We start from the raw sequence: 27,948 nt of genomic DNA, 5'->3' as shown, positions 1-27,948 counted from the left end.
CCTGGGCCGGCACGGGGGCACATGGCCTGGCATGGGGCCACCTGGGTGGACGTGTGGGGCCACCTGGGCACGTGTGGGGCTATGGTCAAGTGAGGAGCCACCCGCTCAGGTGTGGGGGCCCCTGGCCGGGCGTGGGGACCCGCGGCAGGCGGGCTGGAGGCACAGGGCCCCCCGGCTGGGGGACGACGCTTGTCCCAGCGCCGCGGCCCCGTCAGCCGGAGCCACCTTAACGTGGCGGTGCCGCTGGCGGCAGGAGGGGCCGCGAAGGGCCCGCGGGGCGGCGGGGGGGCGGCGGGGGGCAGCGTCCTGCTCCGTCCCCAGCATGGCTCTGCGGCGGGTGCTGGGGCTGGGGGGGGCCCGGGGGCGACGGAGCTGCTGCTCCAAGGTGGGGCTGGGCGGGGGCACGGGGGTCCCGTGGGGCACGGAGGGACGGCGGGGGCACTGCGGGCCAGGGCTCCCGGTGTGGCCCGGTGCCCTCGGCTGTGGGTGAGGGTCCCAGGCCCGTGGTCCCCAGGCCGGACCCTCCCGCCGCCGCCCTGACGGGCCCTCGCCCCCCCGCCCCGCAGCGCCCACTGCCCCCCGACTTCGTGGAGGCCCTGCGGGCCGTGGTCGGGGGCCCCAACGTCTCCACGGCCATGGCGGTGCGCGAGCAGCACGGCCACGATGAGTCCATGCACGCGTGGGTGCCCGGGGCTGGGACCCCCGGGGGAAGGAAGGGTGTGGGGAGGGGAAGGGTGTGGGGAGAGGAAGGGTCCTGGGGAGGGAAAGAGTCCTGGGGAAGGGAAGGGGCATGGGAGAGGAAGGGTCTGGGAGGGGAAGGGTGCTAGGGAGGGGAAGGAGCGTGGGGAGGGGAGGGGTCCTAGGGAGGGGAAGGGTCCTGGGGAGGGGAAGAGTCCTGGGGAAGGGAAGGGGCATGGGAGAGGAAGGGTCTGGGGAGAGGAAGGGTCTGGGAGGGAAAGGGTCCTAGGGAGGGGAAGGGGCACAGGGAGGGGAAGGGCCGTGAAGAGGGGAAGGGTCTGCGGAGGGGAAGGGCCATGGGACAGGGGAAGAGGCGGGGGAGGGGAGGGGTCTCGGGGAGCGGGAGGTGCGTGGGGCAGCGGTGCCGCCCTGTGCCCCCAGCTGCGCCCCCCCGGACGCCGTGGTGTGGCCCCAGGCGGTGGGGCAGGTGCAGGAGCTGGCGGCGCTCTGTTCCCGCTGCCACGTGCCCATGGTGCCCTTCGGCACCGGCACCGGCCTCGAGGGCGGCGTCAATGCCGTGCAGGTACAGGGCCCCCCGGCACCCCCCGGCATCCCCGGCCGCTGCCCAGCCCCTGCCCGGGGGTCTCGGTGCCCGGCCGTGCCCAGCGCCTCTGGTGCCCCCGTGCCAGGGCGGCGTCTGCTTCGACCTGAGCCGCATGGACGCCATCACAGAGCTGAGCCTCGAGGACTTCTCGGTGGCGGTGGAGCCCGGCGTCACCCGCAAGGCCCTCAACAGCCACCTGCGTGGCACCGGGCTCTGGTTCCCTGTCGGTAGCGTGGGCGCTGGCGCAGCATCCGGGGGGGCCGTGGGGCCAGGGGTGGCAGAACTGGTGGTGCTGGGGATGCCTGTGGGGCTGGGGGTGCTGGGTGAGCCCGTGGGGCCGAGGGCACCGTGGTCCCAGGGGTGTAGCCGGGATGCTCATGGGGCTGGGGGTGTCATGGTCGCAGGCCTGCTGGGGATGCCCATGGGTTTGCCGTGGCCCCAGGGCTTGCTGGGGAGCCCATGGGGCTGGGGTTGCCGTGGTCCCAGAGGTGCTGGAGGTCCCCTTTGGGTGCCGTGGCACCAGAGGTGCTAGGGGGTGTGTGGTGGGGGGTGGGGGTGTGTGTGTGTGTGTGTGTGTCGCCTTGGGTGTGCCGTGGTCCCAGGGGTGTAGCAGGGGTGCCCATGGGGCTGGGGTTGCCGTGGTCCCAGGGGTGCTGGGGTCGTCATGGGACCGGGGATGCTGTCGTCCCAGAGGTGCTGGGGGTGCCCATGGGTGTGCTGTGGTGCCGGGGGTCCCCGCTGAGGTGCTGTGGTCCCAGGGGTGTCGGTAGGGGCGTGGGTACTGTGGTCCCAGGGGTACTGTAGTCCCCACAGTCCCAGGGGTTCTGGGGTCTGCATGGTCCCAGGGGTGCACTGGGGCTGCCGCAGGGCCGGGCTCCCAGGGTGCCGGCTGGGCCCGGTGTGGGGTCCCGTGGGACATCCCGAGGCCCCGTCCCCGCGCCAGCCGCCCGTCTCATCCCCATCCCCATCCCCGTCCCCTGGCTGTCCCCTGCCTGCAGACCCCGGGGCGGACGCCTCGCTGTGCGGCATGGCGGCCACGGGCGCCTCGGGCACCAACGCGGTGCGCTACGGCACCATGCGGCCCAACGTGCTCAACCTGCGCGTGGTGCTGCCGGACGGGCGCCTGCTCCACACTGCCGGCCCCGGGCGCCAGGCCAGGTGGGCACCAGGGGGCCGGGCCAGGCCGGGCGGGGCGGGGGGCTGCGCGGGCGCCCGCTCACCGGCCCTGCGCAGGAAGAGGGCGGCCGGCTACGACCTGACCTCGCTCTTCGTGGGCTCCGAGGGCACCCTGGGCTTCCTGACACGGGCCACGCTGCGCCTGCACCCCCTGCCCGAGGCTGTCGCCGCCACCACCGCCGCCTTCCCCAGCGTGCGGGCGGCCGTGGCCTGCACCGTGCAGGTGCTGCAGGCTGCCGTGCCCGTGGCCCGCATCGGTGGGTGCTGGGGGCCAGCAGTGGGGCCCGGGGGCCGGGGGCCGGCGGCGGGGCTCAGCGCTGCCTTCTCCCGCCCAGAGTTCCTGGACGAGGTGATGGTGGGTGCGTGCGGCCGCTTCAGCGGGCTGGAGCTGCCAGCGGCGGCCACGCTCCTCCTGGAGCTGCATGGCTCCCGGCACGGCCTGGCTGAGCAGCAGCGGCAGGCGGGTAGGGACGGCGCCGGCACAGGGGCAGGCTGAGCGGGGCTGGGGACGGCGTGCGTGGGGCTGGGGGCCAAGGTGGGCACCCAGGGATGAGGGATGGGTGCCCAGGGACAGGGGGTGGGGGGATCAGAGGTGTCCTGGGTGAAGGACAGGTGCCCAAGAGTGGGCTCTGCGGGACCTGGAGGGTCAGCAGGGTGAGGGGCGGGTGCCCAGAGCTGGGGACTGGGGCACCAGGGTAATCACGAGGGCAAGGGATGGGTGCCTTGGGACGGGGGGGACCAGGGGTGTCCTGGGATGAGGGATGGGTGTCCGGCGCCATTGACTGGGGGGACCAGGTCACCCGGGCGAGGGACAGGTGCCCAGAGCTGGGGACCGGAGGACTGAGGGCCCGGGGGTCTCGGGGATGGGGATGGGTCCCCGGGAGCAGGGATGGGTGCCCAGGATGGGGACTGGGGACCCACAAGCCGGGGGGTCACCAGGGCAAGGGGCGGGTGCGTGGGCTGGCGATCTGCCGAGGGGCCCAGGGCAAGGGGCAGGTGCCCAGGGGCAGGAGGCAGGGGGACCAGGGTTGTCCCAGGGTGAGGGACCGGTGCCCAGGGATAAGGCACAGGGAGACCAGGGGTGTCCTGGGGCGCGGGACGGGTGCCCAGGATGGGGACTGGGGGTCGCGGGGCGAGGGCCGGGCTCCCGGGGCTGCTGCGGGTCCCGTCCCGGCGCCGTCCCAGGGCTCCCGGCCGCCGGCAGAGGAGATCGTGCGGCTGAATGGCGGCTCTGGCCTGGCCTGGGCGGAGGAGCCGGAGGAGCGCGGGCGGCTCTGGGCCATGCGCCACAGTGCCTGGTACGCCGCCCTGGCCCTGCGGCCCGGCTGCCAGGTGAGGGTCGGGCACGGGGACGGGGGCGATGGCGGCAGCGTGCCACGGAGCTGCGGGCACCACGGCTCTGCCCTGCCTGGCCCAGGGCTACTCCACGGACGTCTGCGTGCCCATCTCCCGCCTGCCTGACGTGGTGGTGGAGACCAAGCGGGACCTGCAGGACTCCGGCCTCACTGGTCAGCGGGGCCGTGGGGTTGGGCTGGGGGGGCCACCGTCCTGCCCGCCACGCCCTGCCTGACCCACGGCCCCGCAGGCCCCATGGTGGGACACGTGGGCGACGGCAACTTCCACTGCCTCCTCATCTTTGACGCCCAGGACCCGGCCGAGGCCCGGCGCGTCCACGCCTTCGCCCAGCGCCTGGGCAGGTGGGGCTGGGGGCCCCCGGCGGGGTCGGGGACAGACGGCCCCGTGCCCTCCCCTGACCCCCCCCAATCCCACAGGCGGGCGCTGGCGGCGGGGGGCACCTGCACGGGGGAGCACGGCGTGGGGCTGGGCAAGCGGGCGCTGCTGCTGGAGGAGCTGGGCCAGGAGGGGCTGGACACCCTGCGCCGCATCAAGGCCGCGCTGGACCCCCACAACCTCATGAACCCGGGCAAGGTGCTCTGAGGGGGGCACTGGCAGTGGCACCCAGCCGGCGGGGGACAGCAGTTCCCCCAGAGTCGGGGCCGGGGTGGCCCCGCTGCCCTGCCAGCCTCCCTGTTCCCCCAAAACACCCCCATCCCCCCAATAAACTCCTTTGCACCCGCAGCCTCCACGTGCGGTGATATCTTTTGGGGGGACAGGACACCGCAGCCCCTCCCCAGCGAGATCCCTCCCCATGGTAGGTACACGCAGACACCCAGGATCTGGGGGGGTGGGGTGGTTCTAGGCAAATCTTTATGCTGCTAGGGGGCAGAGGGCTGAGTTTCAGGGTGCTGCGACTCCGTAGCTCCGGGAACCAGCGGAAGCTTCCCCTGTGTTCAAAAGGCACCAATTTCGGTTTGCGTTTCTGTTACAGTTGGTACAGTAGCAAAACCCGAGACGTGAGAATGTGCAGGCCGGACCCTCCCTGCCCCCAGCCCCCCCATCACCCCTCACCCCCCTAGGGCCCCTTATCCACAGCCCCTGGCACACGGAGGGACACACATCCCATCCCTCCCATGCTGCTGCTCCCCAACAGGGGCTGTTCTACTGCAAGGAGCAGCTTCCACAGCATTAAAATCTGCTGGAAAGCGCTCAGGAGCCCCCCCCCCGAGAGGGGAGCAGCCACAGCATCACCCCAAATTGCCAGGTGCATCCCTGTCTCAATTCAACGGGGATCCTGCCCCCTGGCCTGGAACACGGGCCGGTTCTGTATGGGGAGAGGACAGTGGAGAGGGAGCAGGCACGAATCCACCTCCCAGCTTTGCTCTGTCACGGGCACAGCTCCGAAATCAATCTTGGCCTCTGGCCGGAGGAAGGAAGAAGAGGAAGGGGGATGATGGCCACAGCCCCTCATCCCTCCCCAGCTGGGGTCCCTGTCCCAAGCAGTGTGCATGCAGATACCCACAGGGCAGAGGGACTGGGGGGGGGGGGGCCCACTTTAGCCGCTTCCCCAGAGCTTCGGTGCCAGTGCTGCAGGCTGGGAGGTGCTGAGCGCTGCGGAGCCATCCCCGCACCAAGGTGGATGCGGGATGGGGCATGGATGTGGGTGGGGGCACCGGCAGCCTGCAGGCATCGCCTGCTTTACCAAGAAAGCCAGTGAAATAAAATAACAGTGAATATTTTATTGAACATTGTTTTAATACCATATCAAAACACCTTGACTAATGAAGGAAGCTCCCCCCAAGCTCTGAACTCTTAGGTTTTTTTTCCCCCGTTTTTTAATATATAAATACAGAAAGGTTTCCCGCAGGGGCACGGCCACCGGCAGGGGAGGTCTCACCAACAAAAATGTGCCCGCCGCGCCAGGAGGGGATGGGGATGGGCTGGGGTGGGGGGGGTCACTGCCATGAAACAATTCTGTCTTGGCACCTCCGGCAAAGCCACCCCCATGGGCAGGGGCTGCCAGGGGTCATTGGGGGGGCCTTCCCCCATACCCTCCTCGAAAAGGGTTCAACTCAAAGGCGATGGAAAGAAAGGGTGGGGGGGGGGGGAGTTTTGGCAAGAGGAGCCTGGCGGGGTGGGTGGCAGGAGGGGGCGGCGGGGATGTTGCGGCTCTCCAGTCTCTGAGTGGTTATAGCTGAGTTAAAGAGTGACCAGTCTGTAAACATCACCGGGGCAGGGAAGCTCAAATCGAAGAACACGCCAGTCAACACGAAGCTTCAGTTGTGGTTTGTTTTTTTTTTTGTCGGTTTTCTCTTTTTTTTTTCTTCTTTTTTTTTTCCTTTTTTTTCTTTTTTTCTTTTTTTCTCATTGTAAACACTTGAAAGACAGACCCCCGCGGCTCGGCAGGGGGGAGCAGTGGCCCCGCTCCCGGCATGGGGCAAAGTCCCCGCCTCACGCTGCGCCTCACGCTGCCGGGGCTGGGGTGGAGATCTCCAAAAGGGAGATGGGAGAGAGGAGAAAATTCCCGTTTAGTCAGTGCAAAAAAACCGAGCAGAGCCCCCGGGCAAGTCCGGGTGGGAGGTGGGGGGGTTGCCGGTGAGAAATGCCACGTGCTCCGTTTGGCCGGCTGTCCCCCGGCAGCTTTCCCCTTTGCTTTGGGGAGAAAAGCCAAACATCATGGCAGGGTTTCGGCCGAGGGCGTCCCCGGGGCATCCCTGGCAGGCAGAGCTCTCCTGGTGACCAGCGGCTGTGGAGGGGAGAGCAGGTTGCTCCGCTTTTCTCACACTGTCTTCTCCTGGATGTTTCTTTTTTTAAATAAAAAAAAACACCAAAAAAACCCAAAAAACAACAAAACAAATAAAAATAATAAAATAAAATAAAAAAAATCGCCGTTGTCCCAAGTGGATTCAAGTTTCTGGGTTTTATTTTTGTCTTCTCGAGGAATTTAAATTCAGCCCAAAACTCCAGGCGGGGCAGGGGGGACAGGGAGAGGAGGTACAGCAGGTATAGCAAGGTGCCCTGCAAAGGCAGAGAAAGACAATCCCAGGTGAGGAGCAGGAGCCACAGCCACCCCACCCCACCCCATCCTCCCTTCCTGGCCCAGGATTCAAACCCAGCATGGGTAAATTACATCTGACCAGCCCGCGGCAGGCTCACCTTAAAGAGAAGTCAGCAAGCACGCCCGGCGGGTCAATCAGAAGGATGCTCCGGGCAAGATCTGTTCACTTCAAACCATGAGTCTATACAGCTGGAGAGAGGAGAGAGCGTCACCACCATGCCACCGAGCCTCGGGATGTCCCTGCCTGTCCCCCTGCCACCCGCCTGGCTGTGTCCCCTTGCACAGGGCGGTACCTTTTGTGATAAATGCAGAGGCAGGGCAGCCTGGCTATCGTGTCCCCCTGCAGCAGCTCCTCCAGGCAGATCACGCACTCGCCTGCGTCCTTGGTCAGCACGTCATCTGGGAGGGGAGGAGAGGGCAGTGGTGAGACACGGTCCAGTGCAGCGTCCCCCTTCCCAGGATGGAGAGGAGCCCACGGCCACCTCCGTGGAGGCAGCCAGGATGGCACAGCCAAGCGGCAGCAGTGCCAGCAAACGCTGGCAGGAGGCTCTGGTGGAGACACGGGGGCGGGGAGATGGGGCTGGGGTGGCTGCAGCAAACACATCCCCTACCCCGGCTTCCAAAAAAGCACCACCGAATAGGGGGTGAGCATCACTCCCCCGCAAGTGGTCAGGAGAGAGCATGGGAGATGCAGGAGCTTGCAGACCAGTGCTCAGCCCAGTAAGCCTCACTGCCAGTGAGGAGGGGAGGAAGGCCACGACCCTTCAGAGGGGCAGCCCAGGACACGTCCCCTGCCCTAGCCAGGCAGGACGCCTGGCCAGGACGACACCCTCCGGCACAGCACACCGTGGAGAGCAACGCGGAGAGGGGGCTGTGTTACAAAGGGTCCCAAGGCAAAAGCGGTGGGGTTGAGCCATGCTGGGGGAGTGGAGCGGAGCAGGGACCATGAGCCGCACCAGTCCGCTGGAGCACAGCCCTCTTGGCAAGCCCAGCCGAGCCGCCTGCCTGCGCAGCCTGCGGCAAGCGTCTCTCCAGCCTGCCCGGAGCCATCCCAAGCCGGCAGGACGCTGTGTCCCCCGCACAGCCTGGCCACTGCCCCTTACCGTTGTAGGAGAGGCGAGGTTTGCTCAGACACATGATAAAGTGCATTTCCATCTCGTCAGAAGCCACAGATTTGGAGCAAATGGGGCACTTGAAACCTGGAGGGAGAGCAGAGAGACAAGCCTTTAGCGAGGGGAGGAGAAGAGCCCATCCTGCATCCCAGGGAGTCCCCGAGACCATGGCGGGGCACAGCAGCAGGCAGCCCCTCACCTGCTGCCTGCATGGTGGCACGCACCCCACGCAGCGCCCGCCGGGCGGCCACTCATCCTATGCTGGCCGCCAGCAGCGCCGGCGCGGGGTACAGCCACCGGACAGTGGAGTTGCCCGAGCCGACGCGCCGGTCTTCCCGTGCCTGCCGCGCAGAGGGCACAGAGAGCGTGCCAAGGCAGCACACACGTGGCCATCAGCTGCTGCTGGGCCTTAAAGGGCGAGGAGCAGCCTGGGGCGCACAGCACCGCACGGCTGGCAACTGCAGGGGCACGTCCCCATTCCAGGACGGTGCTGTCCCTGCTGCCGTAGCTCAGCCCTGCTCGGCTGAGCCAGAAAAGCTGCAAAGAAGGAGGTTTTTCTGTAGGGCTGCAGCAGAGGACAGACAGGCTGGAGCCACAAGCCTGAATTACTGCTTTCTCCAGCTTTCTGCAGGAGTGAGGTGGGTGCTTGCCCCTCCAATATCAGCCAGCAGTGGCAGCAGCAGGGGGACCCTGCAGGCTGACATCCCAGCTTGACCTTGGCCCTGCCTTGTCACCCGGACCTGCCTGGGTGTCTCGGACTCTTGGATGAAGCTGGTTGTGATGTCCAGATCTGCTCTGCGTCCTTGCTTGGGCATGAGGATGGGGCCTGGCTTGTGCCAGTGTACCCGACTGGTGCCACCACCTGCTCGAGCCACGCAGACCCACCATGGCATTGTCCCCAACACCACCAAGCAAGGCTGCCCCAAACTGAGGTTTCCAAGCCCCAAACTCCCGGGGATCAAATCCACAACCAGCCCTGCAGGCCACCCGCCCAGAACTCCCTGACCTCCCACCACAGCCAGCTCAAGGCCGTGCAGTTTGTCACCACCCAGTGCAGCGGGGCTCAAGCCGATGCAGCCAAACATGCGCATGCCACCACCGCCACCATGAGTTTGCACTAGAATATCTAGCAATTCCCTGCCTGTAGAGAGGGAGAGGGTAATTTAAGGACCTGTCTTCTAAAAGCAGATCAGGTTTGACTGCAGTGCCGCTTAAGAGCTTTCTTCATATATATGCAAAGGCTGCTCAGGAAAGAAGAGAAAAGGAACGTACGCAAATTATCTAAGGATGAATCAGGTTCTTTTTTGCCACCACGTGGACATGGCCAGGGCATATTTTTGCTTCTTGGAAGGGAGAAAGTGCGGGTGGCTTTAATGGGAGGCAGCTCAGACCTTTGCCGTGCAAACAGCCAGGATAACTGCTCAAGACCTGAGCACCCTCTCGTTAGCAGCAGTGCTAAATACAGATTACTTTCCAGCTCTCCGAATGAAAGCCTAGGACAGGGATGCCAACTCCTGCCCCTCCAGAGGGTGGTTATTTCGCAAGAGGGCACAGCAAGGATGAGCATCATGGATTGTGGGGGACTGGCTCTAAAGGGACCTGCTAAAACAAGGAGCCCTCATGCCTAGGGACCCCTCCGGCGGGGTGCCAGGCTGGCTCGCAGCGTGCCACCGCAGAGTCTCCACTCTGAGCCTGGCCCCATTTGCATCAAGCCCTGGCCGAAAGGGCAGCATTGGCAGCTGGAGCCTCATGGGCAGCAGCACCCATCTGCCTCCTCCTCTCCAGCCTAATTTTACTCCTGACCGATTTATACCTTGTGGCAGCAGTGCCCATTAGCTGAAATAGTTGGGTTTTTTCTCCTCCCAAGTGTTTACCCGCCTGGTGTATTTATAGAGTGGGCTCAGATAGCCTCCCAGTCTGCCTTCTGCAAGACCCAACTAGCCTCCCCTTGCGAGACACCTTCCCTGTCCCCCAGCTCCCCTGGCAGCCTGCCTGTCCCTGTCCCCAGCTGAACCGATCCCGCTTGAACGTGGATGGTCTGCCAGCACCATGGGCACCAGTCCCTACTGGGGAAGCTCCAGGGACCAGTTTTCAGCAGCAAGCCCCTGGCACAGGGCATCTGCAAAGGGTTCCCTTTGGAAAAAGTGTTTTGGCTGCAAACTCAGTATCAGGGCGAGGCATTTGCAGAGGTTAGGTTCCGTCCCTGGTGCAGTGCATGGGAAGACCTTGTTTTCTCTGGTCCCCCCTTTTTCTGTGCCAATGTGTTATTTTAAACAGCTGCCCCAGATCTGCCAGTTCCAGCAGCACCCAAAGGGATCCTATGAGACGTGCAACCGGGGCAAAGGGAGAGGGCCCCGGACAAGACTGCCCGGCCCACAGCTGCCGGAGCACAACCGCTGGCTGCCAGCAAAGCAGCAGGAGCCAGGGAAAGAGCAGGGCCCTTTGCAGGCTCCAGTGAGTAGCTGTTGCCGTATCTCCAGGGCTCTTTGCTAGCTGGGGTAGCTTTAGCACATTTATAAATAGCCAGCACAAACACCCGTTGCACTCCTTGGTGCTCCCTGGGCAGCTGGCTGGGGGACAGGGACCCCCAGTGTTGCTGCAGCCCCGTGGCAAGGACACGGGGACATTGCATAGATGGAGGGGTCCAGGCTCAAACCCCAGCACGTGCGTGGTGTGCTCCAGCCAGAGGCACTGGCTGCTGCATGGGTTTGAGGGCTGAGCCAAGCGCAGAAGCACATGCACTTTCCTGGCTCTACATTTCGCAAGATGGAGGGGGTAAAAAAAATTATAAAATTATGAAAATGCAATTGCATAAGTTCCCGGGTCTGAGCGGGAGTGAGGAGCTGGTGTGGAAAGGCCCCCAGGGCAGGGGACCGCCCTGCACCCCAGCTGTCGGCACAAATACTTGGCATTGCAAGAACAACTGCTGGCATCCCCCTCCATGGCAGGCACGGGGAGCCGCAGGGAGCCCACTGCCAGCAGGAAAGGGGAGGCAGAGAAGGGGGGTCGGGCTCCCTCGCCCCTTCTCTGGGTGACCTTTGGGGGAAGGTGGTGGATGGCAAACCACTGAGACCAAGGGACAGCCGGCACCCCACAGCGGCAGGCGCGGAGCCCAGCATCTTGGAGCATCCCTCTGCAGTTCAGGCAGGCGCTGGGGCCCGGAGCCGGTCCTGCAGATGAAAGGGCCGCTCCCCACACAGCCGGCCCCCTTTGGGCCATGGTATTTTCCACGTTCCCTGAAATCCCCATTAATTTATCCTGCCTAAGCTGCCAGCCTGAGCGACGCAGGAGATTACATTTTGACAGCTGCTCATGGAAAATTCAGCTCCCTCCCTCCCTCCCTCCTCCTCCAGCCCTTTCCGCCCTCCTCCCACGTGCCTTAAAAAAAATGAGAGAGAGGAAGGGCGCAGCTATTCCTCCTCACCTGGGCCTCCCACACCCACAGGGAGGCTTGGGGGACGCTCTAGGGAAAGGCCATGGACCCTTCCTCCCTCCCAAGGCGCCTGGGGCAGCTGGTGATGCTCCTGCCTGCGGCATGTTAAACCTGAAGCTGGCACCATCTCTGCAAGCAAACATGTGCAGGCAGGCACCAGCTCTTGCCAGGAGCAAGCAATGAAGAAGAAGGTGCTGTGGGAAGCGGGCTGGCCCGGAAAGGCAGGTTCAGATCCAGACCTGGACTCTCGTATCCTGCAGGAGACTTTGAGAAAGCCAAGGGCTTTCCAGGGCTGCGAGACACATGTTGCCAGGTGATCTCATCTCTCCAATGGCTTGGTCTAGAAACCAGGAGCAAGCAGCGCTGGTGCTCTCTGGGGGCTACTGCCCTCTGAGTATTTTTAGGAAGGTTACATGGTTAATTTTAGAGAGCCGGGCAAAGCAGACATGGGAACCTCAGAAAACCTCCACTAGGTCCTATGCAAGCTGAAAAGCCGTTATGGTGCCAAAAGCACCACCACATAGGCTGTCGGGGCTTTGGTGGTGGCAGAAGGGTCAAGACACATTTCCAGTGCATCTGTAAACATCTCAAACACAGCTGCTTCTGAAGCTGGGACAGGAAATTCCCATCACTTGTGTCTACAAGTGATGTCCACAGCAACCTGCACAGCTTAGGGAAGCCACCAAGCAGTACAGCGGGGTCAACCACACCACACCCTGAGAGTGGAAGTGGCTGTTCCCCTCGGGGTGGGTGAGACCGTGTCCACAGGAGCTGCTCCCCTGTCCCTGACCGCAGGGGAAGGCACGTGCCACGTCTGCATTCACTTGCCAAACCCTCCGCTAGCTCAGTGTGCCTCCAGACAGACCACTTACAGGTTACTGTGCCACCAGAAGACACAGCGTTGCCCCAGCCATAGGAGACCCTAGCTCTATCACTAGCAGGTGGCCGAAACGTGGGGAGCAGCAACTTCACCGCTGTGCAGCACCTTGAGCGACAGGAGGAAGATGTTAGTGGGGGATGACATGCTCTGAAGGCAGGGGGAAGCAGCAGCCCAGGCGCAAGCAACCCAGTGCAACCCCAGCAACCCACCCCATAGCAAGTAGCATTCACCGAAGGGATCCCCAGCTCCCCAGGACCCTGCTACCACAGCAGGATAACCCAGGAGCCCTGTGTGTGCAAGCGGCTACACAAACTCTCCAAAAAACACCCACCCCAGGAGGGGTCCCTGCCCCAGTGCCCAGCCACACTGCAGGACACCCTGAGTGCCAGGGAGCTCAGGGGTAAGCCCCAGGCTGCCTGATGTTCGTGGGACATTTGGAAACCTCAGCTGCACAGCCCGTCTCTGTGTCTCCAGAGAGCATCCTGGGCCTCTGGCCAAGGGAGCTGGCTTACACCAGGTGAGGATGCGACCAAGCGCAAGATAAATGCAGGGAATATTTGGTCCAAGCATGCAGCTGAAGCAGAGTCCTGGTGCCTCCTCCTTACTGAGCAAACCCTGAGCATCCCACCTCCTCCCATGGCTTCCCTGACATTGCCACCTGAACCAGCACCAGGTGGAAGCTGGAAGAGATGGATCATCTTTAAAAAAACACAACACTAGTGATTGAAGTGGAGGGCAAGACTGAAAGACCACATATATAGGCCCAGTCGGTCAGTCTGAAGCAGAAACATGTAGGCTTCGGTAAGGAGAAATAATGCCACATCCTCCACTTCCCTTACCCCTCGTGGGCTCCAGCACAGCCCCAGGAAGGAAGGGATCATGGAGGAGTTGTCCTCCTTGCCAGCCAAGCAAAGGAAACCTGCAGAGCCAAAATATTCAGACCTGACATCTCCTGGAAAATAAATTCCCTACTGGCTTAAAGCAGCCTCATTGTTCAAAAGCCATGGTTGCACGACAGCACATTGGAGATGGCATATGGGGTGCACAGAGCACATCTCCAGCACTTGGGCACCACAGGGACCTGGTAGCTAAGGACCTCCACAGATGTCCTCTTCTGAGAGCATCACCCACTGTGGAAGTGACGCTCTAACCGGCCTCTGAGCGATGCAGCTGGCAACACTGCCTCACACTGGGGCCAGGAGGCAGCTTGCAGCTGCACCAGGGGCCTGTCCCACCAAAGACCATACTCGGTCTGCCAACAAACCACTCGCATTGAGTGCCTGGAGGCCGGGGTGCCCAGCAGGATCAGGCCCAAACCCACTTCCCCTCGCAGAAGGAAACAGCATCAGTGGCATGGGCAGATGCAGGAGCTGAAGCCCAACACAGCCCCACTGCCCGCAGCCCTGGCAGAACTCAATCTGGCCACTGTGGTAAGAGATAATAAAAAATATTTTTACAAATACATTAACAACAAAAAGAGCCAAGGAGAATCTCCATCCTTTGCTGGATGCAGGGGGGGGAACATTGTCACCAAGGATGAGGAAAAGGCTGAGGTACTTAATGCCTTCTTTGCCTCTGTCTTTAATAGCCAGCCCAGTTATCCCCAGGGTTTTCAGCCCCCTGAGCTGGAAGACAGGGACGGGGAGCACAATGAAGCCCCCATAGTCCAGGAGGAAGCAGTTAATGACCTGCTATGCCACCTGGACGCTCACAAGTCTTTGGGGCCGGATGGGATCCACCCGAAAGTACTGAGGGAGCTGGCAGAGGAGCTTGCCAAGCCACTTCCCATCATCTATCAGCAGTCCTGGTTAACAGGGGAGGTCCCTGATGACTGGAGGCTTGCCAGTGTGACGCCCATCTACAAGAAGGGCCGGAAGGAGGACCCGGGGAACTACAGGCCTGTCAGCCTGACCTCAGTACTGGGGAAGATTATGGAGTGGTTCATCTTGAGTGTGCTCAACAGGCATGTGCAGGTCAACCAGGGGATCGGGCCCAGCCAGCATGGGTTCATGAAAGGCAGGTCCTGCTTGACCAACCTGATCTCCTTCTATGATCTGGTGACCCACCTAGTGGATGAAGGAAAGGCTGTGGATGTCATCTACCTGGACTTCAGTAAAGCCTTTGACACCGTCTCCCACAGCATTCTCCTAAGGAAGCTGGCAGCTCATGGCTTGGATGGGCATACTCTTCACTGGATAAAAAACTGGCTTGGTGTCTGAGCCCAGAGAATTGTGGTGAATGGAGTTAAATCCAGCTGGTGACCAGTCACGAGCAGTGTTCCTCAGGGCTCTGTTTTGGGGCCAGTCTTGTTTAATATCTTTATCAACGATCTGGATGAGGGGATTGAGTGTGCCCTCAGTAAGTTTGCAGATGACACCAAACTGGGTGGGAGTGTTAATCTCCTCGAGGGTAGGATGGCCCTACAGAGGGACTTGGACAGGCTGGACCGATGGGCCAAGGCCAACTGTATGAGGTTCAACAAGGCCAAGTGCCGGGTCCTGTACTTCGGTCACAACAACCCCATGCAATGCTACAGGCTTGGGGAAGAGTGGCTGCAAAGCTGCCTGGCCAAAAAGGACCTGGGGGTGTTGGTTGACAGCCGGCTGAACATGAGCCAGCAGTGTGCCCAGGTGGCCAACAGCATCCTGGCTTGTATCAGGAATAGTGTGGCCAGCAGGAGCAGGGACGTGATTGTCCCCCTGTACTCGGCACTGGTGAGGCCGCACCTGGAATACTGTGTCCAGTTTTGGGCCCCTCACTACAAGAAAGACATTGAGGTGCTGGAGCATGTCCAGAGAAGGGCAATGAAGCTGGTGAAGGGCCCGGAGCACAGGCCTTATGAGGAGCAGCTGAGGGAACTGGGGTTGTTTAGCCTGGAGAAGAGGAGGCTCAGGGGTGACCTTATTGCTCTCTACAGCTACCTGAAAGGAGGTTGTAGTGAGGTGGGTGTTGGTCTCTTCTCCCAAGTAACAAGTGATAGGACGAGAGGAAATGGGCTCAAGCTGCGTCAGGGGAGGTTTAGATTGGATATTAGGAAAAAATTCTTCATGGAAAGAGTGGTCAAGCATTGGAACAGGTTGCCTAGAGAGGTGGTAGAGTCACCATCCCTGGAAGTGCTAAAAAAAAACCAAGTAGATTTTGCACTTTGGGACATGGTTTAGTGGGCATGGTGGTGTTGGGTTGATGGTTGGACTGATGATCTTAGAGATCCTTTCCAACCTTAATGATTCCTAGTTTTTCCTTTCATCAAAAAATAATCCAGCCACCAAGCCAGGAAACATGAAATTACTACTCTACCCTTAACTGGTTTAGTGGTGGACTTGGTAATGTTAGGTTAATGGTTGGACTGGATGATCTTAAAGGTCTTTTCCAACCTAAGCGATTCTATGACACAAGGTGCTGGGTGAATGCCATGATGGTGCTCAGCTATTGTGCAGCACAAGGGTTGACACGAGTGTGGACACGTAGGCAGGAAGGAGTAAAGCACTTAAGCAGCCTCATTTACTGGCTCTGAAAAAGGGCTGTATGAGAGTCCTTCCTCCCAATTCAAGGCTGCAGGGACATGGGGAAAGCATAAAGGATGGGCCCAGGGTGGAAACAAGACATCCCACCTTCCTGGGGGCGGAAGGGAGGCAGGACTGGGGGACGCCAGCAGGCCAGCCCCAGATGACGAGCCAGGCAGCAGGGATGTGGCTGGGCTGGGACGTTTCCTGGATGGCAGTGCTTGGAGAGAAACCCAACGGTGCAGGTTGCTGCCTCAGCAAAGGGGCGGTCCTGCTCCATCCCAATCCCATCCCACCGTTTCCTTGTTGATCAAGTCAGTTCAGCTGGCTGAGCCAGGAGAAAATAAACTCTTGTAATGTGAAGCAGCACCCCAAAAAGCCACTCATGTGTGATGTCTAAGAAAAGCTGTCCCTGATTCACAGTGGCTCCTGGCAAAGCCCCTACACTATAGATTTTTGCTGTCAGGTCAGCCACACACCAGCCAAGTGGGGCAGAGATGTGTCATGGACCACGAAGCTGGCCAAGGCCAGCACTGCTGTAACACTCAAGGCAGTGGGTTTTGGAAACACCTCTGCCTGCTCCCACCCAACTCAAGCCATGAAGAGGAGACGCAGCAGCAAGAAAAAGGCATTGGTGCTCTGGATGTGGTGTGGGGAAGCCACTAGGGCCAGAGGGATACAGGAGGGGCTGGGTGGCATCATGTTGCAGCAGCCCAGAGCTGGCTTCCTGCAAGCCAAGAGGCAGAGATTTTTTTTTTAGCCAGCTGGTTTCTTATGGGGGCGGTGGGGGAGGATGGGAAGAAGCAGAACAGATTGCAATACCGGGTCTGAGGGAAGCTGGAGAGTTGGGAAGGGGCAGGAGACATGAGAGGGAGCCCCACAAGGACATTTACTCCAGAGTACCCAAAGCTGTCAAGCCTCAACAGACAGAACACACCAAAGCCCTACAAGACGCCTCCAGCATGGCTCACAGGCACCAAGAAGCAGGAAGGCGAAGAGGCCTGGCTATATGGTCACAGGATGTCCAGAGCCACCCTCCTTGCACACACATCCTCAGGGAAGACGTGCAAACAGCCTCTGCACCCCAGGCATCCCCCCTACCTGTTGCTGTTTAAGTATTGCCCCTTTTATGGCTGCGATTGCAATTTTTGAATAAAAGTACCTACACTACAGGTAGAGAGCATCTCCCTCCTATAGCCCAGGCTATGCTGCAGGATCAGTTCCCCCAGACCTGGATGAGAAAGGCAACCTCCCCGGGGTCACCCTGCCTTCCAGCTTTACCGGAAGGCAGAAAAGTTTACTGCAGAAACACTTCCCCAGCTGCTGGAAGCAGACTTCATAAGGAAGAGCGTGTAGCCCAAAGCTAATTTTAGCATCCCTGAGAACAGCAAAGTTAAGCAGAGGGGTCCTGAGTGACAGCCCAGCGAAGGCATTAACATCTTAGACTCCTGCTGTTGGGCTGCAGGGTTTGAATTTACTGAGTTACAAGCTCATTCAGGGCTCTTGCTAGTCAGAAAACTGGTCTGGGGCCATCTCATTGCATAGAAGAGCTGCAGGGATGCCCTGGAGCTGTCTCCCCACCTCTCAAAGGATGCCTGGGGTTTCAAATTCACTGCCCAGAGAGGAGAGGGATCCTGCAGGCATGCCTGGGAATTTCCAAAGGGTTTACCTCCATGCCTGCTTTTTTCCTCCCAAATATTTCTGGTGTGAAGGAGGAAGCCCAACTGCAAGGCCTGCTACGGGCAGCAATAATCTGCAAGGTGCACAGAGCCAACAGGGCAACAGGGGGTCCCAGGTGCTGAAATGAAGAGGCGCAGGGGATCCTCTGGCAGCACAGTGGGATGCAGCGACTCGGAAATTGGAGCGGAAAGGGAGACAGTCGGATGTTTCAGCTCAGCAGGGGCTGGGAGGGAGCAGTGAGGCAACGTCACGCGGGGACTGGTGGCGTGAGTCACTTCTGACTAAGCCATCCCTTGGAGAGGCACCCACGGAGTCCCCGCTGCCGGGCTCCAGTCAACGCCAAGCTGCCAGAGGAACTCCCGCTTTCAGAAAGGCTTAAGCGCAAAAGCCTGACCTGAGCCACTCCCAAACGCAACCAGATCTGACCCTGTGGGGTGAAGCAGCAGCTCCCTGGCTACCTCCCTCCTGACTCCTGGGTTTTTCCAAAACAAAAGACTCCTGCTTGATGCTGCTGAGGCTCTGTCACACCTCAGCTGATCTCACTGGGAGGATGAAGGGACACTCCAGAAACACACGATGACATGCCCCGGCTTTGTGATGCTGGCAGAGGGAGCAGAGCCCAGCACTGATCTCATCCATGTACCCACTCCCGCCGGGAAGCAATCCCATCCAGCTCCTGGGATGCCTCATCCCTGGGCGTCCCACAGCCACACTGCACAAACGGAGTGGTGGAGGGTCTCCCATGGCACTTTGCGCCCAGGCCATGGGACACCCCATGCAGGTGGCAGGAGTTACTGGGTGTATGAGCCCCCAGCCCCAGGGGTGCATGGGAAGGATGGAGCGCTGCTTTTCAGGGTAGAAAAAGGGTAATTTTTGTGTAGTGGGCAGCAAACAGAGCACAAAAGGCACACAGAGCTATGCCCACAGGCAGTGCATGGCTGTGAAATGCTTACGGCCAGTTAACACTGGCTGTTTCTGCAGGAAGACAGACATAGTTGGAAAAAAATCCTAGGGAGGAGCACACAGCAGAGCAAGCACCAACCTCACCTGCCCCCAGCTCCTCACGTGGTATGAAGAAATGCATGGCAGAGAGCATCTCCTGGCTCCCCAGGAGGGTCCGCAAGTGCCAAGGGGTGCCCAGTGAATGCCCCACGCTACCAGGACAGCAGGGAGGGAAAAAGTGGGGTGCAGAGCTGCAGGATGATCACACACCTCTGCTGTGCATGGTGCGGAAGGGGAATGATGCTTGACAGCACTGAGCTGCCTGGCCAGGCAGCATGAGCTCCCCTTCTCTGGCCAGAGGCTGGGAAATAGGAGATATCCCTGTGCTGGGGATGGGGCCACACCACACAACTCGCTCTCACTCTGGAGCAGCCCTGCCCGGGGCGCTTCCTGGCTGCGTTTGCAGCATGGAGGCAGCTGGCAGACAGAGATGGCTTTCTGCAGCTCCGGGAGCTGAACCTCTGAAACACAAAGCATTATGTCTTGGAGGAACGAACCACTCGGCAAGTGGCAGGGTCTGCCCAGGCCAGATCCTGCTAGGGGAGGCTGGAGGGGCTGCACACTGTGCCACAGGCAGGAATAACCCTGCCCGGCTGTCCCACCTTCTGTGCTCCTGCCTCCCCTTCACTTCAACACGTGCTACCCTTGAACACTGGAAGGGCCAAGCTGTCTCGCAGCCAGCGGCCACTGGGAGCAGGAAGGGAATAGTGGGGCTGCAGACAACAAAAATCCCAGCTGTGGGATTTCAAGCTCTCAGGAGAAAGGAAAAACACCAGGGCAACACCCATAGGAGCAACACCCACTTCCAGAGCTGGGCAGGGCCTTGGGAAGCAGAATCCCCCCCCGTGAAACCTCACCCAGGACCATCCCCCCCAGGACTGGCTGCAGGTTGCTGTCTGCTTCATACCTGTCTATGGGGAGCAAAAAGAAATCAAAGGCATCTACAGCCACCTTTGGAAGGGTGAGATCCAGGCAAATAGCAGACTTCAAGGGCTACGAAATCAACATTGCAATAAATAAGCAGATGGACAATAGCTTCAAAGCAGCAAGATCTGGGTGGGGATAACCTGAAATGCAGAGGCAGCTCAGGCAGGGTGCTCAGCCTCACCCTGTCCCACTCAGCACCAACTTAACAGAAGGCTGGCCCCAAAACCAACCTCAACCCATACTGACCCGACCTCCCTGCAGACAGTAATTTAAGCCACCTGGCTAGAGCCAACACCCCCCTACCCCCCCATTCTCCCCAGCTACAGATGTACAGGCCCTGGATGGATGGATTGAAAGGTGGATATAATTCCCCTGCAGCACTTCTGACAAAATGCAGCTCCATTGCCTTATAGGGAGAGCTCTCAAATTAATTAGTGCAATTACCCTGGCTGCAGGAGAAACTGTGGGTTTTCCCTTGCTGGCAACAAAGACTTCTCCAAAAAAACAATCCCCAAAACGCCCACCACACCGAGCTGTAATGCAATCATCTGGGATGCACAGAGGGGAGCCCCCAACACCACTGTCGGGCTGCTGAGGCATGATCAGAGAAACACCCAGCCATGGCAAAAGGCGAGGGGAGAACAAAGCCAGACACCTTTCAAGGCAGCAACAGGTGAAGAGGCACAGAGGACATGGAAACTCCTTAGCACCAGCAGCCCTAGCTCAGGAGGAAACAAAATGCTGGGCAGCGATGTGGGACAGGGGAAGTATAACTCCGTGCTCCTGCCTGACTGCTGCTTTCCTTCTCTTGCGTTGCAGGCAGCTGGCCTCTAAAAATACTTGCTGTTGTCACGCCGTCCTGCCTGCTAGGGCCAGGAAACAGCTCTGAGCAGCTTTCAGTTCAATTCTTCATCTGTGCCGTCATGCCTCCCTCACCAGGGCCTGTCCCAGCCCCATTTCTGTGCCTGGTAGGTGACAGTCTCTCAGGAACATGACCATAACCCAACACAGCCTCAACGAGCTGAGGGTGCTTGCTGGGAATATACAACCCTGGGAAATTTCTGCTAGCGTTGCTAAAACTAGCAAAAGGGTAAATACTTCCACTGCATCTCTCTGCTCCTCTACAAAGCACCACAAGACCATTGCACAAGGCGCATGGTCTCGTTTCTGCACCACTGATGGGAGGCCCACAGCTGCACGAGCATGCACGAGCGCAGAGAGCCAGGAATTTCCCGAGCTAATTCGGCCCACACCCTCCCGAGCAGCACGACACCGCAGCTGTCCAGGGGGCCAGCCTGCTTCCGACACTGGCCACCACAGCTCGGCTCCATGGGAAAGGAGGGGAGAGAAGAGTCAGCTCCACCTCAGAGGTGAACTGCAGCCTCTCCAACAGCAAGGCACCATCCCCACCGGCAAAATACACCTTGTACCAAACACCTCCAGCTGCCCATAGACCTGCCATCGGGGCCTGGGGAAGGATGATGCCAGCGCTGAGCGACGTATCTGCTCAAGCTCAGCTGGCCGTACGTGGCACAAGCCCGGCTGTGCGCAGGCACAGGGACCATGGTGGGGAGCACCGATGCACCGAGCCCCGTGCTGGCAGCACAGAGACCAGCTGCGAGGACCTGCCTGCCGGCTCCCCAGCTCTCCCGCTACCCTACTCAAACCCTGGGCTGTGAGGGACCCACAGCAGGCTGGAAAGCTAAATCGCACCAAGAAAAAAAGTAGCCCCTGTCCTCCGCCACAGGCACACGCCTCCCCTGCCCACAGCCCAGCGGGGCAGGAAACCCGCTGGCAGCCGGGCTTTGCCCACGGGAAACGCTGTGCAGCGGCACGAGAAGAGGCCCCAGGCCAGCAGGGCTTCCTGCAGCTGCACCTCCCCACGGCCTCCCACCAGAAAGCACCAAACAAAAGCATGTGGACAAGCAGCGCCCGCAAGGGACAGCAGGATCATCCCTGGGGGGAGACCTAAGCCCCCAATGGGTTTGCCCAGCTTTAACCACTCCTGCTCTATCAGGGGTGGGGGGGGGCGGGGAAGGGTCTGCCTCTACAGAGAGAGGTTTGTACCCCAATGCACAGCCATGCCAGAGCAGGTGGGTAAAACGCTCTACCATCGGGGCTCACTGCTTTACAGCATCACTCGGCTGCTCATCTAAGTCACTCACTTGCGAGCCCTTATGATTTCAATTTTCAAGGGAACCAGGAGAAAGCCAGGTCACATTTATTCAAACCCAGGTATTCAGCACATCTCTGGTTTTGATGTACCAGCAGCAGAGGCAACGAGACACGCCTCTGGTTGCCCACCAGCCAGCCAGGGTGCCACAGGACCGGTTCCTGCAGAGGGAATTCATTCAGACAAAGAGCTCTTTGCTGCCTGTCCGATTTGTCACACAGGAGATTACATTGGAGGGAAAAAACCTCCCCCCCCCCCAAGTGAGTTTTTCTCCGTCCCTGCGTTTCTCTTAAAATTAATTTTCAGCATTTAGCAGCATTTTCCCATGACGCTCCGCGGTTCCCTTGGCCGGGCGCCAGCCCTGGTACCGCTCCTCCACCAAAGACGTCTGCATCTGATTGATCCTCTGGCCAGTGAACGAGAGGGGGAGAGAGAGAGAGAGGGGAAAGGAGTCCTAATAGCACATTAATAAATAAGAGAAGCCTTTATGGTTATTCCAGTCACCAGAACAAACATCTCAGCAAAACAAACCAGCATGGGATAAACTTACATCACGGGCCAGGAAGACAATCCTGACTGGGAAGTGGGTCAGCCCAGGGAGCACAAGAGCATCATTCTTAGCATTTCTGGAGCTTACATGTGTGCAGAGTGGGAGAGGGCACCCGGTTCCCCTGCGCTGATTTATGCACAGGTTTAAAGAGGAGCGAGCCCAGCCAAGCCAGTTAACACACACAGCAATTAGTGCCTCGCTCCTGGGCAAGGCGGCCGAGAGAATTCAAAGGGCACCAGAGTGGCAAGGCAGCGCAGCAAAAGCCTGCGCTAGCTCTCGCTGTGGAGACTGAAGATAACCACCGCCACCACTGGCTTCTCACGCACAACGCCAACGTTGACACACTTAAACTTCATCTCCAGGCTGCGGGTCTGGTATGCATTAAAGCTGCCTTCAAGTCTCCCATCTTCTGGTTTTTGGTGCTTTGTTCTTCCAAGGTAGCTGCTGCCTCTTCCCCTGGACCCAGGCATATGCTGTCCTGCAGCCAGCTCGGAGAAGGCAGAAGTGGAAGAGCAGCCCCTCCAGACCTGGAGGGTCCAATGGCTGAGTATCTCCAGCCTAGGGAGCCATCAGGACCGTTCCTGCACTGCTTCCCAAACAATCTGCAGGCCTGGCAATGCTGCAGGTGCCCAACCTAGCTGCCAGGCAGTCACCAGCACCAAACCCACAAAAAGACGGTTTGAGGATAGTCTCCTTTGGAAATTTCCACTGGCAAAAAATAGATTCACAATGCCAAGTTCCTGCGGACCTTGGGGTGCCCTTCCCCTGGCCTAGCCCCTGTAGAGGGGGGAGGAAAGCATGTATGATGTCTGCATGTTGAAAAGTTGGTGGCAGGAAAGTCAGGGCTGAAAGTGGACTCCCTTTGGCAGCTCACTGACTAGCCAGCTAGAATTAAGCCTTCTGGTTTTGGTGTAGAGATTGCAATGGCAGGACTAGCTCAGAAGTGAGGATTGCCAAGCACCGGCGAGAAGAGGCTCAGGACTCGAAGCTGTCTGAGCACAGCAAGGGTACACCATAGACCTGCCTCTTCCCCCGCTGGCAGAGACCAGGGCTGCCCAACACAGGGGTTCACACACACCTTCAGCTCACCTTCCAACAAGCGATCCCTATTTCACATCCCTTACTCCAGAGCTGGATCAAAGAGCGCTTCCAGCTTGTTTCACTCTAACCCTATCTGGAGGAGGACCCAGCCCAGCCTCTGCGCCAGACACCCACCTCCCCCCGGCTGGGCCCTCCTGCTCCGGACAAGGCACTGCCGAGAATGAAGCAGCTCACTTGCAAAGCAGACCTCCCGACCTTGCTGCTGCCAGCACCCATGACAAACAGCTTGTTTTCTCAGCGCATGGAAAGCCTGCAACATTCCTGATGGCTCTGCACAGAAGGATGAGCTAGGCATTTCCTTGGGCTAGCCGGCAGACAGGGAGATAGGGATTTATTGGAGCTTCAAACACTCATGGGCTTTGGGTGATGAGGGGGATTTCCAGATAAACTTTAAGCTACTTACAGCCTCTGCAAACTCCCCAAGATCCTCTGATGAAGATGAATAACACAAGTGATGCTAAGAGAACCACACAAAGCTGGAGACATGCAGCGTTAAACCACACGTCTCCTTTTTCTCCCTTCTTCCCGTTAGCCTTGGCTTTGCTGAGAAGACCTAAGGGCCACGAAGCTACAGGGACAAGGTCAAGTGCTACAAGCAAACTCCAAAGTTGCAAAAGATGTTTTGTCATCTTCCACCAGCGTGGGCCAGAAAGCAGACTTCAGAAACCCCGGGCAGACAGGGAAATCCCAGAGCAGTTTCAGGCAGAAGCTGGAGCAGTTATGTCGAACCTGGGAAAATCCCCATCAGGAAACAGAATCCACTTACCCAGGGAGGTGCTGTCCCCTTGGAGAGAGGGACAAGCTCCACCACAGAGGTCAGAGCCCCCTTGCCCACCCAGCTTGAAAGATGCATTTAGGCTTTGCTATTCATAAGAGCAGCAGCTCTCCTCCTCTGGCCCTGGAAGGGCTAGAGGCCATCAGTACATAACTGCTCCTGCCATCCCTGCAGCCCGGCAGCCATGGCAGAGCCCGGAGGGATTCGGCAGCGGACTCTTCTTGCCGACCATCACTACGCCCAGCACCCTACAGTGATGCTGCAGCTCATGCTGGCCCTGGGGATCACTTCGCAACCTCCCTCTGCACAGGGTTCCCAGCGCAGCCCTCCTCTCGCCCTCCCTGGGCACGCCTGGCTCTTCTGCAAGTCTTTTGACTGCAGAGAGGGGAAGGAGTGACACCAACCAGGCAAAAGACCTCAGCCCACCCCAGCTCATTCCTCGGGGTCCCTGCTGATGGGCCAGATGAGCCATGAAGCAGCCAGAGAGGCGCACAAAATCAGCATCACAGATAAAGGGAGCGGCGAGGCGCCAAGCCTATCTGCGTGCTCCTGTTTATCATGGACACACTGCCACGATGACAGCACCTTATCACCAGCATTAAGCCAGGGCTCCTTGCTGTCCCACTGAGGTCCCTGCAGAGCCCACGTTGTACTTTGAGGTTCACGGGTCTTCCCCCAAACCCAAGTACTCCTGGAAAAGCAAGCCCATGGACACAACTTTCCCCATGTGCCGAGACTGGCACCATCCAGGTCTCCAGCCTGTGCAGAGGCAGGAGGAAAGGGGCAGGCAGGGGCAAGGATCCACTCTCCAGACCTGTTAGCCACAGAGTTTGGGAGGCCTCTCTCCCCGCAGCAGTACAGCAACTCAGGCAGACCCCCAAGACCCCCAAGCATGCGTCCTCCTGAGTGGGTTCGGTGCGTTGGCAGGTCACCTCATCCCCACCCTCAAGTCATCCTTCAAAAGGAGCAGGGACAGTCACACACAGCAACGTCAAAGCTCCTCTCCATTTACCGGAACACTGCTGCTTCAGCACTTTCCAGTGGCTAATGGAGTGGCTCAGCGCTGCAAAAAGAGCGGGTCGATGGGGAGGCGGGGGGAAGAAGCGAGTAGCTCCTGACTGCCCTGCTGTAGGTTAACCAGCTGCAACGGGAGATCAGCTGGAATTTTAGCAATCTTGAGGTGGCTTACTTCCCCTTCCCCTCGGTCTCCAGATCCTCCATTAACCTCTTACACTAAGAGGAAGAACGCAGAAGTTTAATGAGCTCTGACAAGTTTCCAGAATGGTTTTTAAGCATCCCCCGCTCCTTTTGCTATTAATTAGCGACAAGGAAGAACCACTGCCGGGAGAGGCTTCAGCATGGACTGAACGGCTCTTGCTGCTGCCCGCGCATGCTTCGGCACAGCTCAAATGCTCTCAGAGGGCCACAAAAAGAGGCACCAGAGAAACCCAGTTCTTGCAGCACTTCCCACAGCTCACACTGCAATCTTCCAAGGGCACCGAGTTTAACTTCATAGCATCGCATTAACTGGCATGAGCAGCCGGAAAAAGCTTAATTCCATTTTGCAGCTGGTTTATTTTTATGAACAGGTTTTTGTCTCTCGGCATCTCAGTTTGAGAACTATCATTTAATGTAACTGATACTCTCTGACCGACCACCTCTACAGACGTTAGCTGCATGGTGTTTCTCTAACAAAACCTTCCTTAGTCCAGTGCTAGCGCTAGCAGAAGGCCCTGTGGCACTCATTTGCACAGAGGCTTGTGGAATACCTGGACGGATGCTGCACCTTCGTTTTCTTCTGTGTTTAAAAACCAGAGCAGTGGCACAGTCTGTGCAAGGTCACAGAGCAAGAAAGTTTGCAGAAATGCTCCATCTCAACTTGGGCACCACATGCCAGCCGGCCCTCTCCATCTGCCAGGGAGGACTGCAAAAGCCTGGCTTAGCCGGATCAATAGGAACTGGGCCCGGGGCGTTCTGCCACTGAGAACGCAATGCGAGACATACAGCTTCGATCTAACTGAGAAGGAGCAGCCCCCAGAGACTGGGTAAAGGGGAAAAATCCCAAGATGGAAGTAGGAAAATAGGCCCCGCGAGCCTTGTTTTGCACTTTGTTCTTGTCCGCTGGTTCAGTTTCAAGCCTTCCTGAAAATGAGGCACTGTCCCAAGGCGTATTATGAAATTCCCAGACCACGTCATGCAAGGAGAACAGCGTTTGTAAGGGGGCCGGGTGGGAGAGAAATCCCAGACTATTCCAGCAAATGCAAGGAGACATCCCTGAAATGACTTCCCCTCTGGCCAGGAGGGGAAGGGAGGACCTCCCACCTCGCTCCCTGGACCCAGCCAAAACTAGGTCAGTAACACAGCCCTGCTTGCTGTGGAGCTCCTCTCCAAACACCAGGACACACGGAAGGGTCCAGTTGCAAGGGTTAGGATGGGGGCAACTTTGCCCCCTCCCTTAGCCTGACAGGTTTCCTTCAAGAGAGCCCAGCCGGCTCCCCAGCCCCATTAAAGAAGCAGGCAGTTCCTCCTCCGCTTCCTCCCCAGCACCGCAACGGTGCCAGCTGGCTTGAATGAGAAAACCCACTTCAGCCTCTCCCTGGCCCTTTATCAGATGAAACAAAGGAGAAAAATTCCGCCACCTCACTTTCAAAGGCTTCCTCTGCTCCTTTCCCAGTTTCTAAGGCATGGGAACCGCTATACCTGACTGGCACCCCCCAAACACCTTCAGAAGAGGAGCTCAACCTGGCCTACAAAACCAAGGGCTCGAGCTACCGCACCCTCAGACCACTTTCCCCCAGGTCGATGGGGGGGTACCACATCCACTGCTTTGCATCCGAGACGAAACACCTCCCTTCCAGAAAGCCTCCTCCCTCCACAGCCCCTTCCTCCCTTGACCTTGACACAGACGCCGGCCCCGGTGCTCACCCACCCACCCGTCCGCGTCGGGGAGGGGACGCGGGTCCTTCCTTCAGGCCTGGCACAACGGGTGTTGACCAGCCGGCCAAGTAGGGTGCAGCCCCCTCCTTCCCGGCCACCCCTTGCCGGGTGAAGCGTGCCCACCGCCCCCCCGGGCCCGGGTACCCGCCGCGGGAGGGGAAGCCGGGGGAAGGCTCCGGGGAGCCGGCACTCACCGCTGTGCGAGCTGAACCACCGCGGTGCGATGTGGAGGGGCAGCGCGTCGGCCAGCGAGGCCCTGGCGCCCAGGTACAGCATCCCGTCTCTATGGTGACCGCCTCCCGTCTCCTGGTAACCGTTGCCATGGGCGTACGTGGAGTCGGAGCCCGGGCCGCCGCCGCCGCCGCCCGGGGCCCGCTCGGCCTCCCCCGCCGCCCGCGCCGCCGCCGCGTACAGCCCGAAGGGGACGGCGCCGGCCGCCGCGGGGTCCATGCCCATGCCGGCCACCGAGCTGACGGAGCGGCTGCGCAGCCCCATGGCGCCGCCGCCGCCGCCCGCCCGGTAATGGCCGAAGGGGGGCGGCCCCCCCCCTCCTCCCGGCGGCGGCACGGCGCTGTCATCCGTCGACACCCCCGGGAAGGGGCCCCGCGAACGGGCCGCCGTGCTCTGCTTGCCCCCCATATGGGCGCCGCCGGGCCGGAGGGAGCCGAGCGACAGCCCCCCGCGGGGAACGGGGCCGCGCCGCCCCCGCCGCCGCTGGGAGGCGAGAGGGGGCGGAAGGAAGCGGGGGGGCGCGGGGAGCTACGGGCGAAAACCCATCCCCGCCCCAGGCATCCTCCCCCCGCCGGGCCCGCACGGGCGAGGGCGCCCCGAGTCCGCCGCCGCCGCCGTCACCCCCGGCGGGGGCCGCCGAGGGCTCCGGGGCCGCGGGGGGGGGAGGGCGGGGGACGGGACGGCGGGGGAGGAGGGGTGGACGCCGGCCGGGTCGCTCCGCCCGCCTCGCTCCTGCCCGGGGCGCGGCCGGCAGCCGGGCGACGATCAGCTGCGGCCCATGGGACGGCGG

General features: G+C 60.1%; 2 protein-coding genes across 3 annotated transcripts; one reads left to right on the top strand and one right to left on the bottom strand.

The window, feature by feature from the left end:
* The first annotated feature begins 322 nt into the window (after positions 1-322).
* LDHD (lactate dehydrogenase D) lies at positions 323-4,396 on the top strand. Of its 2 annotated transcripts, XM_075715388.1 has the most exons (11): positions 323-385; positions 567-679; positions 1,120-1,261; positions 1,368-1,509; positions 2,281-2,440; positions 2,516-2,715; positions 2,794-2,922; positions 3,663-3,790; positions 3,876-3,966; positions 4,044-4,155; positions 4,231-4,396. In XM_075715388.1, exons 1-11 carry the CDS (start codon positions 323-325, stop codon positions 4,394-4,396), a joined length of 1,446 nt encoding a protein of 481 aa, XP_075571503.1. The 2 variants fall into 2 exon arrangements, with proteins under 2 accessions (XP_075571503.1, XP_075571501.1); XM_075715386.1 differs by having other exon boundaries at positions 2,281-2,715.
* Positions 4,397-6,241: 1,845 nt separating this feature from the next.
* Positions 6,242-27,566, bottom strand: ZNRF1 (zinc and ring finger 1). Its single transcript, XM_075715540.1, has 5 exons — positions 27,122-27,566; positions 7,958-8,053; positions 7,148-7,253; positions 6,953-7,043; positions 6,242-6,814 (listed from the first exon to the last, which is right to left on the bottom strand). The coding sequence occupies exons 1-4, from the start codon at positions 27,564-27,566 to the stop codon at positions 6,986-6,988; spliced, it is 705 nt and encodes a 234-aa protein (XP_075571655.1). The 3' UTR covers positions 6,242-6,814; positions 6,953-6,985.
* Between the last annotated feature and the right edge of the window lie 382 nt (positions 27,567-27,948).

The sequence above is a fragment of the Pelecanus crispus genome, chromosome 8 (genome assembly GCF_030463565.1).
Source record: "Pelecanus crispus isolate bPelCri1 chromosome 8, bPelCri1.pri, whole genome shotgun sequence".
Lineage (NCBI taxonomy): Eukaryota > Metazoa > Chordata > Aves > Pelecaniformes > Pelecanidae > Pelecanus > Pelecanus crispus.
This window is presented reverse-complemented; position numbering and strand designations above follow the sequence as displayed.

Bases quoted from the DNA above. Each gene is read 5' to 3' on its own strand.
- LDHD (XM_075715386.1), top strand. From the start codon at position 323: ATGGCTCTGCGGCGGGTGCTGGGGCTGGGGGGGGCCCGGGGGCGACGG. The intron at 2,923-3,662 runs GTAGGGACGGCG...GGCCGCCGGCAG, and splicing joins TGAGCAGCAGCGGCAGGCGG to AGGAGATCGTGCGGCTGAAT. The intron at 3,967-4,043 runs GTCAGCGGGGCC...ACGGCCCCGCAG, and splicing joins GCAGGACTCCGGCCTCACTG to GCCCCATGGTGGGACACGTG.
- ZNRF1 (XM_075715540.1), bottom strand. From the start codon at position 27,566: ATGGGGGGCAAGCAGAGCACGGCGGCCCGTTCGCGGGGCCCCTTCCCG. The intron at 7,254-7,957 runs GTAAGGGGCAGT...CTCCCCTCCCAG, and splicing joins ACCTCGCCTCTCCTACAACG to ATGACGTGCTGACCAAGGAC. The intron at 7,044-7,147 runs GTACCGCCCTGT...TCCTCTCTCCAG, and splicing joins CTCTGCATTTATCACAAAAG to CTGTATAGACTCATGGTTTG.